Genomic DNA, 20,403 nt, shown 5'->3' on the forward strand with positions numbered 1-20,403 from the left:
CCCTTCCCTTTCTAATAAAACTTCTCACTTAAACTCTGCCTGGCATGTTTGTCCCTCTGCCTTGGCCATCCTTCCTACCATGGAATCCCCCAAGGTTACCCGTGCAAGTGCATAACACCCGTCAAATATTTGAAAAGTAAGGATATCACAAAGAAAACAACAACAATGTGATTAGTTGTTTATTTTAAACTCATGTAACAAAACAAATGAGCAGAAAGGAGACAAGAGGCAGGTACACCTGTGTCATAGAAAATGGATAAATACAGTGTAAGATGAGAGCCATAAAGTTGTCTGGCTTTGGAAAACAAGGATAGACTAGTAAATCAATTGGTAGTACAGGGCATGCAGATCAGGATAAATGAGCGGATAATGTTTCTTTGTTGTTTTGAGACAAGATAGCCCAGGCTGGCCTAAACTCATGTCAATCCTCCTGCATCAACCGACACATGTTGTCCCAGGATGGACTGTGCTTTCCTTCACTTAATAGATGCAGCATCCTGTGGCAGTGGGTGTGTGGGCTCATCTCCTGCTTCTCATTTCTACTGCATTGCGTAGACTGTGTGTCTATCCTTAGGCACCATGGTTATTATAGTTCTGCTGTAGGTGTTGAAATAAGGAAACACAGATCTCCTGGCTTTCTTCTTTTTCAAGGTAACCTTGGCTGTTTTGGGTCTTCTGTGATTCAGTATGAATTCTGTTAAAATCTTTTAAGGATTGCAGAGAATATGTAGATTTTGTTCTTTAAACACAGCATCATGTATCCCAACCTATATAGCCCAGTCTGGCCTTGAATTGCCGGTCTTCTACCTGTTTTTGAGTGCTGAAATACAGTATGTGCCACCAGACCCAGCAAGCACTCACATCTTAGCAATCTCTATCCACTTGTTTTTGTTTATGTGTGGTGCATGTATGATGTGGAGGCCGATGGCCAAGTGTCTTCCTCAGTCACTGTCACTAATTTAACTAGACTGGCTGGCTGAGCAGCCCTGGGAGCCTCCTGCCTCCACCCCTCAGCTCTGGTATTACAAGTGTGTACTGCCACGCCTGGATTTTTTTTTAATCTGGGTGCTAAAGATAGAACTCAGGTCCCCAAGGTTGTGCAACCAGCACTTTATTGGCTGATCTGTCTTGCCACCTTCTTGTAATTAAAGCAATTATTACATTTATTTAGTCATGTTTGTATTCACCAGTGTGGGGGTGGGCATAGGATGTGTGCCAGGGCAAATGTGTGTTCCTCAGACCTGGTTCTTTCCATCAGGGTGAGTAGTAAGAGCCCTTACCTGCTGAGCCATTTTACTGACTCTGTTTAATAAGAAACTTTCAAACTCTTTATGTAGCTAAGGATGACTTTGAACCTGTGATCATTCTAAGCATTGGGATTGCAGGTGTGTTACCATACCTGACTTAAGAAGTGCTGGAATTAAAGGCATGGACCACCATACCTGGCCTGGTTATTTTCTTAATGGTGAACTATTTAATACATAGTTTACATCAGACTATTAGTATTTTGTGATTTTATTTTTTGCACCTTTACTTCTTAGTAATTTTTAAAAATTAGTGGGTAGGGGCTACAGTGGCTCAGTGGCTAAAGGTGCCCACCCCAAGGTTGATGACCTGACCAGTAGTAGTCCACTTGCTAGCATTATGAGGCTTGTAACACACATACATGCATGCATGTATAGTATGATAAGATAGGAATGTTGGGTCCTCATGTGGTGAAAGGTACAAATGCTTTTTACTATTTTAGTTACTGGGAACACCTTTTTTGTTTTAACTTTTTTTTTTTATTTATTCTTTGTGTCTTTCACATCATGCATCTCCATTCCATTTTTATGCCTTCCCTTTATAGTCACTCTGTGCCATTGCAACCTCCCCCATAAAATAAAATAACAAAAAACTTAAGAGAAGAAAACAAACAAACACAAAGGCCTTGGAAGCTGTAGTGTGGCACAGTGAGCCATGCAGTAAACCCCTTAACTCATATCTTTACTTGCAAGTGTTCATTGTAAGGAGTAACATTGGTCTGGTTGGAGACCCTGGTTTCTGCTACACTATCGATGCTGGGCCCTCACTGGGACTCCTCTTGGCTCTCCTGTTGTTGCCCTGTGTCGTGGAGGTCCTGCAACTTTGGGTCTGCAGGACCATCCCTTCATTGCTCCAGAAGATCACGGATGGTAGATGATGTGGACCAACTCATCACCCTGGTTCTGGACCAACTCTCCCCTGTCCTTACCACCCGGGTGAGCTCTCCAGCATTGCCCTGACTAGCTCACAGCAATGAGCAAGGGGCGGGGCCAGTCCTGCTTCCACGTCCTCAGAGTCGGTTCTCCCATACCTACACTTCAGGGTCAGCTCTGCTGTGTTATCCAGGTGTGATAAAAGAGGGCGCTCTCCTGAGTGCTGCAGCTGGTGAGGGACAGGACCAGTTCTCCCACCTACCTCTGGCGTTGAATGGGGGACATCTCTCCCCCTCCCGTGCCAATGCCACACGACAGATGAGTAATGGTGACAGCTCTCACATGCTTACAACTGCAGGGCTGGCTCACCCACACCTCTGCCAATGGGGTTGGCTCTGTTGTGCTGCCCAGGCAAGGTGCAGGGCCTGCTCTTCTGAGTGTTGCAGCAGCTAGTGGTCAGGGCAGCTCTCCTGCTCTCGTGGCCTCGGGACCAGCCTTCCCACCTACCTCAGGTGGTGTTGGCGAGGGCAGGCATCTCTCCCCTGCCCATGCCGCTACATGATAGATGAGTAATGGTGACAGCTCTCCCATGCTCACAACATCTGTACTGGCTCACCCACGCCTCTGCCCATGCGGTTGGCTCTATTGTGTTGCCCAGGCAAGGTGCAGGGTTCTGTGTTTATTTATTGTGTGTCTTCTTTCTTTCCTTCCCTTCCCTCTTTCCCTCCCTCTCTCCTTCTGTCTTTTCCTCCTTCCCCTACCTTTCTCTCCCTCTCTAGCTCAGCTAATCCTCTTGACTCAGCCTCCCAAGTAACTGAGACTACAAGTGTATGTCTCTTTTCAAAGAAAGAAGAATGGGTGCTGCGGGTGGGGTGGCCCAGTGGTTATGAATGTTGACTGCTCTTCCAGAGGGCTCGGGTTTGGTTCTCAGCGCCCACATGGTGCCTCACAGCTTTCTGTGCCCTCGTTCCAGATCCAGTGCTGTTTCTGGCCTCCAGGGTTACCAGGCACACACATGGTGAATAGGCACACATGCAAACAAGACACCCATATATATAAAATAAAACAAAACAGTAACAAAAAACAAAGTATTGCCAATGTGTGATAGACACCTGTAATTCTAGGAGGTGGATGGAGGCAGGTAGATCAGGAGTTTAGGGTAGCTACATAGTAAGTTCAAAAGTGGGCTTGGCAACATGAGATCATGTCTCAAAAAAGAAAATAATTTCTGCCTGATAATTTTATAATTAAATGTGGGTTTTTGTTTGTTTGTTTTGGTCATGTGGTGTGTGTGTATACATGTGGGGATGGATGGAGGCCAGAGGTTGACATCTGGTGTCCTTCTCAGTCGCTTTTCACCGTGTTTTTTGAGACACGTCTGTCATTGAACCTGGAGCTCACCCACTGAGCTAGGCTGGCCTGCGAGCTCCATGGATCTACCCTCTTGTCTCCAGCCCTCCCCCAGCACTGGATTATAGGTGTGCATTGCTGCACCAGACTCTGCCCTGGGTGCTGGGGTCTGAACTCAGGTTCTCCGGCTTGCACAGGAGGCACTGCGCCAAGTGAGCCATCTTGCCAGCCACACTTGTTTTGCTTATATTCTCTTCATCCACTGTATTCACTTTAGCGTTTTGTAAGTTTTACCCAGGTTTTCCTGTCCACCCTAGAGATTTATGTACCCACATCTATGAGGGTTTTGGTACCATCCCTTTTCTCGGTTACCTTGTACATCTGTTTAAATGAGATGTTTCACTGCTGTTTGGAATGATGGTTATGGAGATGATGTAACAGAAGTTTGTGCTTATATGTTACATGAAAAACATGTTACAAAATGATAATTGTAACTATATAGGGGAATGCATAAAAACAAGGGTTGTGCGCGCTCCTCTCCCTGCTAGGTAACTGTGGGACCCACAGATATTCTCTCACGGTGTTGGCTGAACTTGAGAATGAAGGGGGCCATGACCTAGGGATGTAGCCAAGGGCTGGAGTGCTTGGCTAGCATGCACAGGTGCTGGGTTCACTCCCCAGCATTGAAAGAAACGAAAAGAAAAACAACACCGGAGACAACTTAACTTTCGCGTGGCTCCCATCATGCGGGTTGTTTTTGCTGCGTGTGGTGGAGCAGTTGGCAGTGGTGTCTTCAGAGACATGTCTGTGTCCTGGGACAGTCTCCTGCTCACTGACGCACATCCATGTTCAGGAGACAGGTGGTGAAGCTAGCAAGTGAGTGAAGGGGAGGAATGGGACTAACCATGGATGTCTGCCTTGTCTTTCTGGTCCTCTGTCCTTCACCAGGTGACCCTGCCCTCAGCATGAGCCACTGGATGTTCCATCAGCAGGCCCTGCAGGAGTACATCCTGATGTGCTGCCAGTGCCCAGCCGGGGGTTTGCTGGACAAACCTGGCAAGTGAGTGTCTTCTTGGGAAGGCGGGATGAGGGGAGAGGGGATGCCAGCCAGGCCCACCAACCTGGGGCATCCCTGTCCTTCAGCTGCTTACCACTAACCTTGTTCAGGGAAAGAAAGGGTTACAGTGGGAACAACCCTCCAGTGCCCCCGAGCCTTGACTTCTGGTTACTCATCTTGTCCTCCCCCCCACCCCCTGCTCATAGGCATCTTTCTACTTCCCCAGAGAGGCAAATGGAGTGCTGCTTGGTAGCTTTCCTTTACTGTTTTTTGCTTTTTGTTTGTTTTTTTGAGATGAGGTTTCTCTGTGTTGCCCAGGCTATACTCATTTTGTAGATCAGGCTGGCCTTGAACTCAAGAGATTCACCTGCCTCTGTCTCCGAGTGCTGGGATTAAAGGTGTGCTCCATGCCCAGCTTCTTTTATCGTTCTGTCTTTCTTGTTAAGCTCCACTTAACCAGAATAGGATATGGATGGAGGTATCGATATTAGCATGTCAGTCCAGGGTCACCCTGAGCAGTGTGAAACAGCCAAACAGAACAGGCCATCAATCCAGTAAGTGCTGTAAACGGATGGTAATCCAGCAACTGTTCTAGGGTAGATTGAATGACTAAAGGCAGATGTGGGTATTGTGTATGGTAAATGAAAAAGGTCACCTAAAATATGAGATGTTCTGTTAAGCTCCAGACATACACACTCACAAACACCCAGCATTTCATCAGGAGGATTTCTGGACATTTTGTGATTTTTCTAGAGAAGTATGTTAACTTAGTACCACCACTGGAGAGCCCTTTCCAGAGCAGCTGGGAGACCAAATGACAGCTCCCATGGCCGAGGGTGTGGCTCAGCAGGGACTTTGTACTGGCCCAGCATGTGGGAAGCCCTGAGTTCCATTTTCATTCCTCCAAGAAACAAACAAAAAACTGAAAGAAAAGAGTCCCATTGTCGGGCAGGGCTGAAAATGGGCCCTGTAAGCCCACTGCTGCAAACAACCATGCTTCCTCCCGCCTGTAGAGAAATGGGCCCAAGCATAGTTGTGTCACAGCCCTCTGGACTCCGGGTGGCAGTATTTGGAGAGGTTGGGAGGGAGGGAGGGGACAGGGCTTCTCAGCGCTCTCTATCTTGCAGGTCACGTGACTTCTACCACACTTGCTACTGCCTGAGTGGCTTATCCATTGCCCAGCATTTCGGAAGTGGGGCCATGCTACATGATGTGGTCATGGGCGTGCCTGAAAATGCTCTGGTAAGGCAGGTTGGGGTTCTGTTATGGAGTTTGTGACCCCTGGGAACACACCGTGGACTCAGTGAAGTTATAATTAAATGATTTATTGATTAACTAATAGCAGGGCAAATCTCTGAGCCAAATTTGAGATGGTCGTGAAGAAGGGTATAGGAAAGGACTTCTAAAGGGGAAAACCATATGAAGACGTTCTATAGCTATGCAAGCAAGTAAAACCTGTTCTGTTCTGCCAACTTAAGTGGTTAAGCCAACTCAAGACAATCTTTGAGTATCTGCGTAAGCAAGTTACAGCAGCAAAAAATAAATAATAAAATAAGTAAATAAAAAGCAGTTAATTATGTCATAACAAGTCACTTTTAGCCATCCTATTTTTTATTTAAAACCTTTTTTTTTTTTAATTAATGGGGGAACTCAAAACACTCTTTGGGTATCTTCATAAGCAAGTTAATCATAACAGATAGTCTCACTGAGTCAGGGTTCATGGAAACTTATCTTCCAGGGCCTTGAGTCAGTGACAGATGCCAGATGGGTACCAAAAATGGATGCCTAGCATAAAATGGAGCTTCTTTAGTCATAACAATTCAACATCCATTTCTACAAGGTCTTGCGGGTCTGGGGACCTCACTTGTATCCTGCAGGTCTGGCTGTTTCCTGTGTGAGCAAGCTAGGAATCTCACAGGCCCCACCTTCCTGCCATTTTGCATCCTATGAGTGAAGGTGTGCATGGAGGAACCTCGGGCCAGGCAGAGGCAGGGTTTCAATGGTCTGAGCTGGGGCAGAGGTGGCTGTTCCTCTAATAAGGTGATTTCTGTATTCCAGCTCTCTGCCGACACAGTCGTTATCCAGAGCTTGGGGACGTCTAGCATGGGCAGGGTACTCCACTCACTGGCTCGCTGGCTTCATGTCTCAGCTTAGATGCCTTCCCTTCAGAGCATAGACTGCCCACATTGCCGTGCCACAGTAGCACACGTCAGTTTGCCGTGTATTTGTTTCGTGTGTGCTTCTCCCATAAGGTGGCAGTCCTAGGCTAGAGATGTTGCTCATGGCTAGGGCTCACGCTGGGATGAGACTGTAGAGCCTTGAGCTTAGCCCCCAGCACAAGGATAGAGCAGGATGTTGCCCACCATGGCCTGAGCTATAGCAGCTGGAACAAGGTGACACTCTGCCCCTAGACATGAGCCCAAGAGACAGATGCAGCTGAGACTGTCCATAGTGGCCAAGTAACAGAGCCACTTGTCATGGCCACTCATTCTGAGGTTCTGCCTACAACAGATCTAAATGTTTGAGCCTTGTCTTTTCATCTGGCTTTTATTTCTGTCCGTTGTTTGCATTGGGACATGTTTCAAGCAGAAGTGCAAATAGCTGACAGAGGAAAAAATCTTTTTTTTTTTTTTTTTTTTTCTTTTTTGGTTAGGGTCCCACTGTGTCACTCTGTAGCTCTGGCTGGCCTGGAATTCACATCCTAGACCAGGCTAGCCTTGAACTTGTATCAGTTTTATTGGCCCTGCCTCCTGGGGTGGTTGGGATTACAGGCTACATCCACTACGCCTGGTGTAACCTCTGGTGGAGCAGGTGTGCGGGTGCACATGGAGAGCGGAGGGCAGTCTCAGTGTCACTCCTGGGCAGATGTGCACACAGTTCTTTGACCTGAGCATCTCACTGGGGGGGGGGGGGCTGGCCAGCCAGTAAGTCCCAGGGATCTTCCTGTCCCCGCCTCCCTGGTGCACATTATAGGTGCACCAGCCACACCTGGCCTTCTGCATGACATGGGCGCTGGGATCAGACTCTGGCTCTTGTATTTTGAAAGCAGGTGTTTGACTAGCTGAGCCATCCCCTCAGACCCTCAGACCCTCAGCCAGTTCTTTCACATGTTTCCCTACATCACAGAAATCCAAAAGAAACCAAAGGTCTAAGGCGGGACAGGATTTTAGAGCAGTATTTGAGCCTCTCTGGGAGAGTGAAGAGGAGGAGGTTGTAGCTGCAGAAGATTTTCAATTTCTTTACACCGCCTCCCCATCTTGTGTTGGGCAAGGGTCAGGGCAACATGTGGTCAGTGGAGTTGGTTTTCTCCTATTGTTTAGGTTCCAGAGTGATCTCAGGTTATGGGGCTTGGCAGCAATCACCCTTACCTGCTGAGCCATCTTGCCAGCCCCTGATTTATTTATTTAATCAAGGTCTCATGTAGCCTAGGCTGGCCTCCACCTAAGAAGAGTATAGCCAAGACAAAGTGAATTTCTGATCTCCTGCCTCCACCTCCTGAGTGCTGGGATTACAGGGGCCAGTTTGGGGACCAGCAGGAGTGGGGGCTAAGGTGCAAATAATAACAAAGCTTAATGACAAGATGCATGAATGTCACAGTGGATGCCGACACAGCAGGGCACACCTGAATCCCAGCGTGTGGGTGGCGGCGGCGGCAGGAGGATCAAGAGTTCAAGCCCATCGTACATAGCAAATCTGAGGCCAGCCTGGGCTAGCCAGCCTGTTAAAAACAGACTGAAACAAAGAAAAATGAACCCTGTAACAAATGGTACTTTGTCTGCTAATTAAAAAGAAATTTAGTAATAAGAAAGATAGAATGTTTAAGAAAAGGTTTTGGAGCAAGGGATGTCGCTTAGAAGTAGACACATAGCTAACTTGTGAGGTGCTGGGTTTGCCACACAGTTTTGGACTTCATTGCTTTAGATAAAGACGCTTGACAGGTAAAGTGTATGTGAGTACTCCAGAATGTATGCCAGATAAACATGCATGTCCTGTCATTAAAATAATCAAAGTACACATTTAAGTGGCAGTATAATGTTCCCTTGTGGTTGTGTACTATGGCATGCTTGCAGCAGATACTGGTTTGTACTGTGGGCCTGGAATAAGCCTGTGGGTACCACTCACGCTCCCTTAGTCTAAGTTCTGCCGGGTGAGTTTCAGCCAACCAAGAGCCACTGGTGACAAATTCGTGTCTGTTCTTTTTACAGCAGCCCACTCACCCCGTCTACAACATTGGACCCGACAAGGTGATCCAGGCCACCACACACTTTCTGCAGAAGCCGGTCCCAGGCTTTGAGGAATGTGAAGACGAGGTGACCTCAGATCCAGCCTCCGACTAGAGGACCCCATGGCTCCCCCAGCTCCCCCAGCAGACAAAGTTTCTCCGTTTGGGTACAAAGCACGCTCTGTGCTTATGGGAGCCTTGGCCACTGTGGAGCTGTGGTTTCTTTGTCCTTTCCTGTCAAACAAAACAAAGCCATCAGCTGTGGGTTTGGAATATACAGTGGTGTGATTTTTTAAAATTATTTTCATACCTGTCAAACCAAAACTCTGTGAGCCTGTGTAGTGGGGTTGGAGAGCAGTGCATGCTGGGAAGCAGCCGGCAGCCTGGCTCACCGTGCTGAAACGGAGGGCATCTGTGAGTATCACAGCATCGCAGCCACTGCCGTGGCTTCCACCTGCACAGCACCACTCAATCGCCCGATGGGCATCCTCTGGGGTAGAGATGTCAGCTCTGTGCCGGGCCAGGGTGGGGCTGCGGGTCCCGCCTATGTGAGCTCCCTGGAAAAGACCACCGGGCTACAGCAGCACGTGCTTCTGCTTGTCTCCTCCCCAGTCATCTGCAAAGGACAGCGGCTGGGAATGGAGGAGAAGGGTCTTGGGTCGAGTCCCACCCCCAACTGGGAGAACTGAGCCACACTGCTCTCCAAGGCCATGTTTGGTGTAAGCAAGACTTGTTTTGTCCTAAATATGATGACTAGACCCAGGTAACCAATTATGATTGGAAAATCAACCTCTAGGTCAACTCTGTGCCAGAGGAAGCAGCTTCCCCAGAGCCCAGGCCCTGCCTCTCCCCATCATGTACCAGGAGAGGCTCTCCTCCTCCTCCGGGAGTGCTGCAGCCCAGCTTCCTTCTGCCCGGTCTTCTCCCCCCCCCCCCCCCCCCCCCCCCAGTGTTGTCTTTCTTTTCTCATCCAGAGTATTAACACTACTAAGGCGTTCATCTTAACTGATGCTCAGGATTTGTCCCTGCCCTGCCCACTCCAGGCTCACTGAGACAGAATCAAGTGCTAGGCAAGCTGGCTGCTGTGGGGACAGTGGCCTGGGGCGTAGGGCAAGCACTGCCAGCGTACCAAATCCTGGAGCTGCCTCTGTGCCAGCCCTTACAGTTGGCAGGATGCTGAGTTTGGTCATCCATCCACTGCTACAGTCACAGTTCCTGTCACTGTCCCAGCCTTCTTGTGAGCAGGAAGATGGGAGCTTGGAGACCAGCATGAGGCTCCTCCCCAAACCACTGGCCATTCTCTGCCTCTAATTCCCTATTGCTTTGGTGTACTGGGCTATGTATTACCTCCTTGAAATAATAAAAGAGTAACATTTTCTATGCTTTTTTTTTCCTTAAGAGAAATAATTTTTTTGAATGTGTATGTATCTATGTATGTGTGAGTGTGAGTATCTGTGGAGACCGGAAGAGGGAGTCAAATCCCCTAGAGTTATACGTGGTTTTTAGTGGGTTCAGTGTGGGTGTTGGGAACCAAATTCCGATCCTCTGGAAGAACAGCAAGTACTCTAGGCCTCTATGCTATCTCTTCTATCTATACCAAGAAAATTCCTTCCAGATGCCCATTTGCTCTGGGGATTTCCTGTCTCCTGCATGAGTGAAGCAGAACTTCACTCACTCTTGCATACCTGCTTCACACATTGAATTGTAATGTCTGTGTCTGTCTCCAACCTGCCCATGGGAGGGAGTACACTCTGACACTGCATAGGGCTGGGGGGTGGACATCCTGGCCATAGGTGGGGGCTGGCATGGGTATTGCTGGAATCCTGTGGTTACGAGAAGGGCTTCTCTCACAAGGAAGGCCAAGAAGGCAACATTCTTGGCTTGGAAGAGGAGGAGGAGACCTCACAGGAAACTCCATCCATGCAAATAACCCAGAGTCACATTCTGTATGCAGCTCCCAGCCCCTGGCAATGTTAATTCTGCTAAGAGTCTTTGGGTTGCAGTTCATCACGTCCAAGTCAACTGTCCACCACTGATGGTAGGGGAAGGCTCAGCACCAGGAGCGGAGGTATTGAAGATAACTGCAGTCACCATTGGGGTCCAGAAGCTACTTCAGACTGAGATGTCTTCACACCCAGGAACAGGGCCAGGGAGGGTAAGTGGTGTGGGGTGAGGGAGAGAAGGCTGTGTCTTGATCCTGCTGCACCCCAGATTTGTACTAATATCTCTCTTTCTCTGGCCCCTTTTCTGGAGAGCTCCCCAATTCAGCCTTTGGGTAGGCCTGGAGGGAAAACTTGGATTATTTGATCCATATTTTATCCTGTAGAGCCTGAGAAGACACCACTAATATAGCCTTTGACCCCAGGAAATGTGTCCCTATCAACAAATACCAAACTTCCACAGATGTGTCTATGTAAGTCCCATCGACTCACCCTGGGGATCCTGCCAGCCCCTTCCTGGCAACAGAAGGCAGAATTCCTAGATCAGCCAGGGTGACCCCCCCCCCCCCCAGCAAGCTGGCAATTCAGCTGAGTGCTCTCTGAAACACTTTTCCTTGTAACATCAGGTGAGGATCCAGCCATAGCTCTGTGGTGAGCGAGGAAATGCCAGCCCCCTCCTCGTCCCATCCTTTACCACTGCTCTGTAGTGAGACTCCATTTGATGGGCCTTCACCCAGAGTGTCAGGCCTGGGCGGGGCCTCCCCCATCGCCACATCAGCTCCTGGGCTCCTCTACTAAGATGAAATCTTGTTCATCCCAGATTCCCAAGAATCCCAGGAAGACAATTTAGGCCTGGCTTCTGTCATCTCTGTTTGCTACTGAAATGCCTCCTCTTTGTGTAGCCCAGGGACTGCAGAGTTGACATCAGCCCCAGTTCCCACCTGGTGGCAGAGTTCCCAAAGCTGCCTTTGGGAAGGAGTGTAGATATCTGGAGCCGTCAGTGGTCTTCACTTTGCATCTTGCCTTTGGTCCTAGCTGTCCTCGCCCTCCTGGGTCTGTGAATGCAGAACTGTAGATCCTGTTCTTGTGCATTCCTTTGAAGCACAAGACAGCAGTGTTTCTTCCTGTGTTAGTACAACAGCATAAAGTCCGGCCAATCCACCATGCCACGGGGCTTATGGACTAAACACCTGGAAAAGGGGCCACACAGGCCCAGGGGTCTGGAGGAGGAAGGAAGACATGGAGGCTTTCAGAACAGAGTTTACTTAACTGGAGCTTCCTGGAGTCAAGACAAAACAAAAGGCTAGAGTGGCTTACTGTAGAGTTCTAGGGGATGAAGAAGGCAAGATGCCAGGTGCTGAGAGTCGCTTCCTGGTGACAAATTCCATAACGCTAAAGGCCAGAACTCCCTACTTGCCTAAGCTGCTCTGCAGACAATGTAGTTGTACCCTATAGGAAGCCACTTGTCAGGGAGACCATTCAAAAGATGGTTAAATGCCAGTGCCAGGGCTAGGCAGTGATGACACTGACAGGCAGATCTCTGTGAGTTCCAGGACAGGCTCCAACGCTACGGAGAAACCCTGTCTCAAAAAACAACAACAACAAATCAAAAAACAAGCCCCCCCATGCCAACAGTGCCAGGGAAGGCCTCTGCCAAGGTGTGGCCTCACTCACATCTAGCTATGTTGCTTCCTGGTGTTTTATTTAACCAGAGATAAAACTGAGACACCCTGGAGAGGGGAGTGCATGATGGCTTGTCAGGTACAGGATGCCACCAAGCCCAACTACCTGAGTTCGATCCCTGGGACCAAATGTGGCAAAAGGAGAGGTGTCTCCTAAAATTTGTCCTTTGATTTCAACATGTACGCTGTGTCATGCATGTGCATGTGTGTATGTACACATATCTGCATGCACACTTGCATACACATACACATACATACACAAATAACAATAATTAAAAAAAAGAAAACTTTGGGGCTGAAGAGATGGCTTAGTGGTTAAGAGGATTTGTTGCCCTTCCAGAGGACCTGGGTTGACCCGCATGGTAGCTCACAACTACAATGTTAACACCAATTCCAGGTAATCCAAGACTTCTGGTTTCTGTGCTCACTAGGCATACATGTGGTGCACACACACTTGAAAGAAAGCATGCACAAATCTTTTTAAAAGGGAACCTTGAGTCCTTGAGTGGTGGTTGGCTACATGCCCATCATATTCTTTCACTAATATTAACTGCCTATAATGTACCTCTGGCAGGAGCTTAGCCAGGGATTAGAGATGGAGGTGTCTGGGGCCAGAACAACAGTTTAGTGGTAGAATGCTTGGGTTTAGTACCCAGCATCACAAACTAAAAAAGAAAAAGGTGGCAGCTAGTGGCAGGTGTTGGACGGTCCTGAGTGCAGTGTGTCTGGAGCTAAACCCTTCAAGTGTAGGGTATCTGGTCAACAATGCTGACATCCCTTCATGCAGATTAAAGAGTTCAGTTTCACTTGAACCACCTCTTACGGAGCTCACCATAGCGTTCAGCCTCTGAGTCCAGAGGAACAAATCAAAGCCCCACGTGGTAAATGGGTGTGTTTATACCTGTGTGCTGCCTAGACTCTCACCATGGCCTAAAAAGAGAAGTCCTGCAGGGAGCACATCTCAGCGAAGGCACAGACCCGGCACTTCTCAATGACCGCCTTCTGGAGTGGGTTTGACTCAGGAACAATTGTTTTCTGAAGCTGATTTGAGGGCTAGGACAGTGTTGCCTACATCTGGGGGAAGATGGGTGCTTCAGGGGGAACTGCCACATCTTCAAAATGTGTTCTCTTGTAACTATTCAACTCTCCACCACCACAGAACCACAGGAGTATGGCTGTGCCCCAAGCCAAGCTGTGTTTATGAAGACAGGTGGTGGCCCAGATTTGGCACAGGGCCTGCAGTTTGCCCGGGTGTGATGCCAACTCATTTGTATTCATTTAGTGTTCTGCCATATCTTCATCGCTAGGGCGCTTACTGTGTACTGTGAGAAGCAAACAAATGCATTTGGCTGGTAAAGAGCATTGCAGTCACTCACGTACACTGCTCTGTGGTGCTCACTGCCTTGGACAAGGGTGGAGAACACAGCTGAAGATGACGGTGAAACTGACAGCACCTTCTGGTGTGGCACCTGTATTGCAGGATTCAGGAGCATAGGCAGAAGGAGCCCAAGTTCAAGGCTAGCCCGGGCTACCACCTGAATTTGATCCCTGGACCTCACCTTGCAAAAGGAGGGAATGTACTTCTATTAAGTTGTCCTTTGATCTCAACATGTGCTCTGTGGCGTGCCTGGGCACATACATATGTGTGTGCACATACAAATAAATGATAACCTACAAAAAAGAATGTTGGAGCTGAAGAGGTGGCTCCATGCCTTATATCCTCTTGGAGTCCGTCAGCAGATGAGTACCTAGTGCAAGCCCAGCCTTTCCTCCCAGTGGGGACTACAGTTTTCACTAGCTTTGGGCTGACATCTTGGTCACATGCTTTTTCTCTCCAGTGGACAATGAGACTCTATCAGAAGCACACATCTTAAGAATGAGAATGAAAGCTAGGCAGGGGTGGTGCGCTTCTTTAATTCCAGAAGGTAGATCTCTGAGTTCAAGGCCAGCCAAGGATAATATATAGTCTCAAAACAATAACAATGAGAGAGAGAGACAGAGAGACAGAGAGACAGAGAGAGGGGGGGGAAAGAAGGAGGGAGGGGGGCTAAGAAACATCCATGATTATCCCGTTACATAGTGAGTTAGAGGTCACACTGGGCTGAGACTTGTCTCAAGAAAATAAGAAAAACAAACAAACAACAAACCCTTAAAAACTATTGAAAGCCCTGCTTCAAACAAACACAGCTATTTGGGCAGGAATGAAGCTCCGTGTAAGTTACTTTTCTGTTGTAGTGATAAAACATGTGACCAAAGGTAACTTCTAGAGGGATAGGAGTCCATGATCATGGCAGCAAGTGGCAGGCATAATGGTAGGAACAGGAGGTTCATGTTTAACCCCAAACACAAGGCAGAGAGCAAACCGGAAGTAGGCAAGAGAATGAACTCTCAGCATCTGCCCCCAGCGATACATTTCGTCCACCAAGGCTACCCCTCCTAAATCTCCCTAGCAGCACCATGAATACAGGAGCAAGTCTTCAAATACCTGGGCCTGTGGGGGACTTTCTCATTCAAACCACCCCAAGTTCCAGATAAAAAGGAGGGTTGTAGTCAACAGGGGAAATGGGTGCTTAGGAGGCCAGTTACTACTGCAGGCCACCACAGTGGGGCAGGACACGTCAGAAACCTGCCGGACAGCTGCCACCCACTCCAGCCCAAGCGGGCCATCTTGACCTGTCTTTGCTCCAACTACTTGCCCAGGGTTGACAGTAACCACAGATAAGCCAGGCAGCCTACTTTGACCGTGGCGATTGATCCAGAGCCAAGAACATGACCTGAAACAATCTAAAGGAACTCTCCACACTTGATTGTCTCCTCATGGGACAGTGGTAGATGTGGCCATTTCTATAGAAGGCAGGCAGGCTGAGAAGTGAGCTTTGTTCCCCCCCCCCAGTTATATTAGCCAATCTGAGTTGCATTTACCATTATAAATAGTCTTCAGCTTACAATGTTTAGACCTCATAGGATTATGAAAGCAACATGTGTTGAGGAGGTTCCATACTATGCTTGGCAGGTTAGGCGTGGTCAGTGCACTTTTTACTCTTTAACAGTCTCACTGTGTAAACTGCTGGCCTAGAACTCAAGATCCTTCTGCTTCAGCCTTCTAAGTGGTGGGTGGGATGGCAGGTTGTGAACCAGCATACCCAGCTCTTAAATGCAATTTGACTTTATATTTGCAGCTTATGATAAGCTCATCAAAAATCCAGGTATATCTGTACTTGCAAGTGAGAACATCCTGATGGGTGGGAAACTGTCCCAGATCACTCCTGAGGCCTGAGAAATAGCACCCTACCTCCCACCCTCAGGGTAACCCGTGACCATCTGCCTGAACTCAGTGCTGTCCTCTGATCCTCGGTTCAGCCTCACCGAATGGGCGAGGCAGGTGTGTCACCCGTGTTTTATAACTGGAGAAACAGGCCAGAGAGCTGACTGACTCACCGAGGTCTCCCCACTGTTGGGTGGTAGAGTCACCTGAGCCCAGATCTGCTGCCCCCAAACTGCCCAAACACCGTGTCCCCTTGCCACCCCAGGCTTCCAGATGAAGAGGTGCAAGGAAACCTAAGGGCAGGGACAAAAACTGCTTAATGTCTTCCAGGGCTGGACGAGTGAGACCCTCAATTCCTGGCCCCGTCTTTCACCAGGATGAGAAGGTGACAACATCCTTCTTTTGAAATGGTGTCTCCTGTAGTCCAGGCCTTGAACTCACTCTGTAACAGAGGATGGCCTTGAACTCCTGATTCTCATGCCTCTCTATCTCTCTGTCTACATGGGGGCTCCACCACACCCAGGTTATGCAGTGTTGGGAATTAAACCCAAGGCTTCGCGAATGCTAGGCAAACACTCTAGCAATTGAGCTACGTCTCCCTTCTAATGGTCCTCATGCTGTGTATAATCCGTGGTACAGAGTGAGTCTCTGAATTAAGCGTGTGTCACCCTGCTGTGACACTGTATTACTCACAGCAAGGCTGTGATAGAAGTCGTCTCTGGGAGCTGACCAAAGTCCTGGTGTCAGCCAGCCTTCTGCAACCAGTCGTGGCATGTCTAACTGGTTCCTGGACAACTCCCTCATTTCCCACAAGGACAGCTCTGCCCCAGCTCTTCGCCAGCTGGGACCAGGCGGCCCCACATTCCTTCCTCTTGCCACTCTGGCATATCCAACAAGAAGATCAGGCAGGAATAGAGTCCAGTTTACCGGGAACTTCTTCATTGCCCTCAGCTATCCCTGAGGAAACACAGCTTTTAAAAACCACCCAGAAGGATAACCCTGCCAAGCCAGGACTCAGAAGGATCAGGGTTCAATGTTAGCTTGAATTCCAGGCCAGTGAGACTCTTCCTCCAAACAGAAAACAATAACATAATAAAGCACTTTTAGAATATGCTTTATATGCTTTGACTTGGAGTATGAATCAATGGTAGAAAGCGTGCCTGGCATATATGAGGCTCTGAGTTCGAGCCCCAGATCAGAGAAGAAACAAAGGCCAACTGGATGTGGTGGTCAAGCCTGCAGAGGCAGGAGGATCAGGGTTTTAAGGCCAGCCTCAGCTACATAACTAGCTTGAGGCTGCTATACGAGACTGTCTCAGTAACAAACAAAATAGGGGTTAAGAGAACTGGCTTCTCTTTCAGAGTCTGATTGCTAGCACCCACGTGGCTTCTCACAACCAGTAACTCCAGTTCCTGGGGGGTCTGTGCCTCTTCTCACCTCCTCACGCTCCTGCATGAACACACATAAACACTGTATGTATGTATAGTGTGTATGTGTAATATATGTGTGTGTGTATATATGTATAAACACACACATATAAAATTTCTGCTTAGTTTTAGATTGACAGAAAAATTACAAAGCACCAAGATCCTGGGTTATTCCTAGTAACAAATAGCTCATTTTCCTACCATTTTCCCCAGTTGTTGAAGTTTTACAGTAAGGGGCCACAGAGATGGTTCAGTGGTTAAGAGCTCAGATGACTGGGGTTCAGTTCCCAGCACCCACATGATAGCTCACAACTGTCTGTAACTCCAGTTCCAGGGAGTCCGATGCCCTTTCTGGACTCCATAGGCACTGCATACACATGGTGTGCATACCTACATGTGGGTAAAAGACCAACACACATGAAAAAAAACTCTTAAAAAAAAAAAACCACATTAACATGAGCTATTTGTTACTAGGAATAACCCAGGATGGATACTTTAGCTAAAGGTCACATTTCATTCAAATTCCTGTAGTTTTTGTCTAAATCCATTTTAAAATGACATTTATTGATAGACTGTGTGTGTGATGTGTGTGGGTGACATGATATATCACTAGTGTGAAAATCAGAGGCAAATGTGGGTTCTCCCCTTCCACCATGAGGCTTCTGGGGATGAAGCTCAGGTCATTGGAATTGGAAGCAAGTGTCTCCTCGCTGAGCCATCTTGCTGGCCACTGTAGATACCATGTAGGATACCAGGGACTCAGCTGTGACATCTCCCTGGCTGCTCCTGGCTGTGATAGCTTCTCAGACTTTATCTGTGGAGACTTTAGTTGTTTTAGGGGTTCAGATATGCTAGACTGTCCTCAACTGAGATTGGTGTGCTGTTTTCATTATTCAGGGACTGAGTTCGCTTGCAGTGGAGGAAAAGTAGAGGTAAGTATGACAATGTTAAATTAACCTTGACCACTAGCAGAACTAGTGTGGTCAGCTACCTCCAGATCTATCCCTCCCTCCCTCCCTCCCTCTCTCCCTCCCTTCCCCCCTTCTCTTTCTCTCCTTTACTTGCTCCCTCTCTCTCCTCCCTCCATTCCTTCCCATGTGACTAAAAAGGAGTCACTGTGGTTAGTCTACATTTAAGGAGTGGGGACATCAGGCTCCATAATTTGAGGGCAGAGTAAATAAATTAGTTGAAATTCCCCATGGGAGATCTGTTTGCTACTTATTCACTCCTTTATTCAGCCCTGTGTATCAGTGGTTCCCAGGCCATGAATTCAACAGAGAACCAGAAATACTAGAAACTGATGTCCATACTGAACACTGAAGACTTTCCCCTTCACCATTTACTCTTGAAACAATACAGCTTAGCAGCCGTCGACACGGTGTTTACATTTTATTAGGTATTGTAAATGACCTACAGCAGTGGTTCTCAGCCTTCCTAATGCTGAGACCCTTTAATACAGTTCATGTTGTGGTGACCCCCAACCATAAAACTATTTCATTGCTACTTCTAATTTTGCTACTGTTATAAAATGTAGAGTAGATATCTCATATATAGGATATCTGATATGTGATCCCAAAGGGGTAGTGAACAACAGGTTGAGAACCACTGATCTAGAGGTTTGGAGGGACAGTACTGGGGATCAAACTCAGGGCCTCCTATGCTAGACAAGCACTCTATGACCAAGCTTCATCCTCAGCCTCAAGATATAAAAGTACATGGGAGAACTTATGGAGGTTATTTATGTTCAATTACTCTGCCATCCGCCTAAGAGACCTGAGCGTTGAGTACACAGCTTTGAGGACCTATGATGGGTTGGGAGCCAATCTTCAGTCCTGAGGGAGGACTGTTTCTACCAGCACTGACTCCAGAACTGGCTATGCTACAGAACAGACTCAACTTCACTTTGGGTTATGTTCTAATACTACAATCTATTTTGCTGCTCAAATTATCCCTACTTTGGCCTCTGGAACTCTCTGACTGTTTCATTCACATATCAATATATATATATATATATATATATATCTTCAATAGCAACACTGTGAAGATGTGTCACTGCCAAGGCACCTTCTGATTGGTTTAATAAAGAGCTGAATGGCCAACAGCTAGGCAGAAGAGGATAGGTGGGGCTTCCAGGAAAAGAGAGGAACTCTGGGAAGAAGGGAGGTGAAATTCACCAGTGAGTCTCAGGAGGGAGTTGGATATACAGTATGGAGGAGAGGTAACAAGCCGCATGGAAGAATGTAAATGAATATAAATGGGTTAACTTAAGTTTTAAGAACTAGTTGGGAACAAGCCTAAGCTAAGTCCTAGCTTAATAAGAAGTTTCTATGTTATTATTTGGGAGCTTGTGGGTCCAAAGAAAGTCTAGCTACACATTGTATCATCTTTTGCTCTTAAAAAAACAATATGCCTGTAATAGTTGACACTGGGTGATGGGCATGTTTGGGTTCAGTGTACTATTCTCAGTATACCATTCTCTCAACCTTTGGTCACACTAACTTCTGTCCATAATAGGCACTCTGTATTGTTGGTTATCTTGGGTGTGATTCTTCCTTGCTACCTCTGGACCCGTGATGCCCTGGTCTGATGGGACAAAGGGTGTGCTGGAGCCTGCAGTTATCAGTCGAAGCATGGCTCAGAGTCATGGCTCTTTGCAAGAAGGCTGCAGGGCATGTTCCCAGAGCACAATGACCAAGATGACCAATGCCTATCATGAACAAACGGTGAGGGCTCTGCAAGCCATATCCTTGTGAGAGCATTGGGAAGGTATATATGCTCTTCCCTGGACAACACCCCTCAAGTCCTTTTCCTCTCTGAAGCTCTTCCTGCCCATGTGCCTGGATCCCAATGGGGCCATCATTGTGGGAGTGGTGATCCATCTTACAAAGGATGCGAGGCTTAACTAATGCAGGCAGTCCTAAAGGCAGCTACAAACGGCCCATGTAGACAGAGGCTGGACTTTCAAGGGAGGAAGGAGAGCCAAGAGTTTGAGAAGGGATGAGTGGATCCTTCCCTGACCCAAACCATCCCTTCCCACCACCTGTCCCCAGGGCCTCACTTCAACGTCTCTGGCATTTAGAAACTGGGTGTGCATGCTTATGGCACATGTACAAGTCTTATCTCTACCCATATAGAGTTCTCCAAGGTTTTTTCACCTGCCTAAATCTCCCCAGTGGGTGGTACATGACAGCTCCCAGACTCCATGCTACTTAAATGCCCGGTGAGTTGAAATCATGTTGAGCTGTCCCATCACAAACAAGAGATGACTGCACATCCAGGCCTG

At 47.8% G+C, this 20,403-nt stretch overlaps 1 protein-coding gene across 1 annotated transcript in view; it reads left to right on the top strand.

Annotated features, from left to right (window-relative positions):
• The window catches only part of Fntb (farnesyltransferase, CAAX box, beta), a 77,329-nt gene extending 68,246 nt beyond the window's left edge, over nt 1-9,083 (top strand). Inside the window, exons 10-12 of the mRNA XM_051196033.1 lie at nt 4,476-4,587; nt 5,712-5,826; nt 8,790-9,083. Coding sequence (XP_051051990.1) covers nt 4,476-4,587; nt 5,712-5,826; nt 8,790-8,921 — 359 coding nt within the window. The 3' untranslated portion in view covers nt 8,922-9,083. The remainder of the gene's footprint in view (nt 1-4,475; nt 4,588-5,711; nt 5,827-8,789) is intronic.
• The last annotated feature ends 11,320 nt before the right edge of the window (nt 9,084-20,403 follow it).

Source organism: Phodopus roborovskii, unplaced genomic scaffold, assembly GCF_943737965.1.
Source record: "Phodopus roborovskii unplaced genomic scaffold, PHOROB, whole genome shotgun sequence".
In the NCBI taxonomy this organism is placed as follows: domain Eukaryota; kingdom Metazoa; phylum Chordata; class Mammalia; order Rodentia; family Cricetidae; genus Phodopus; species Phodopus roborovskii.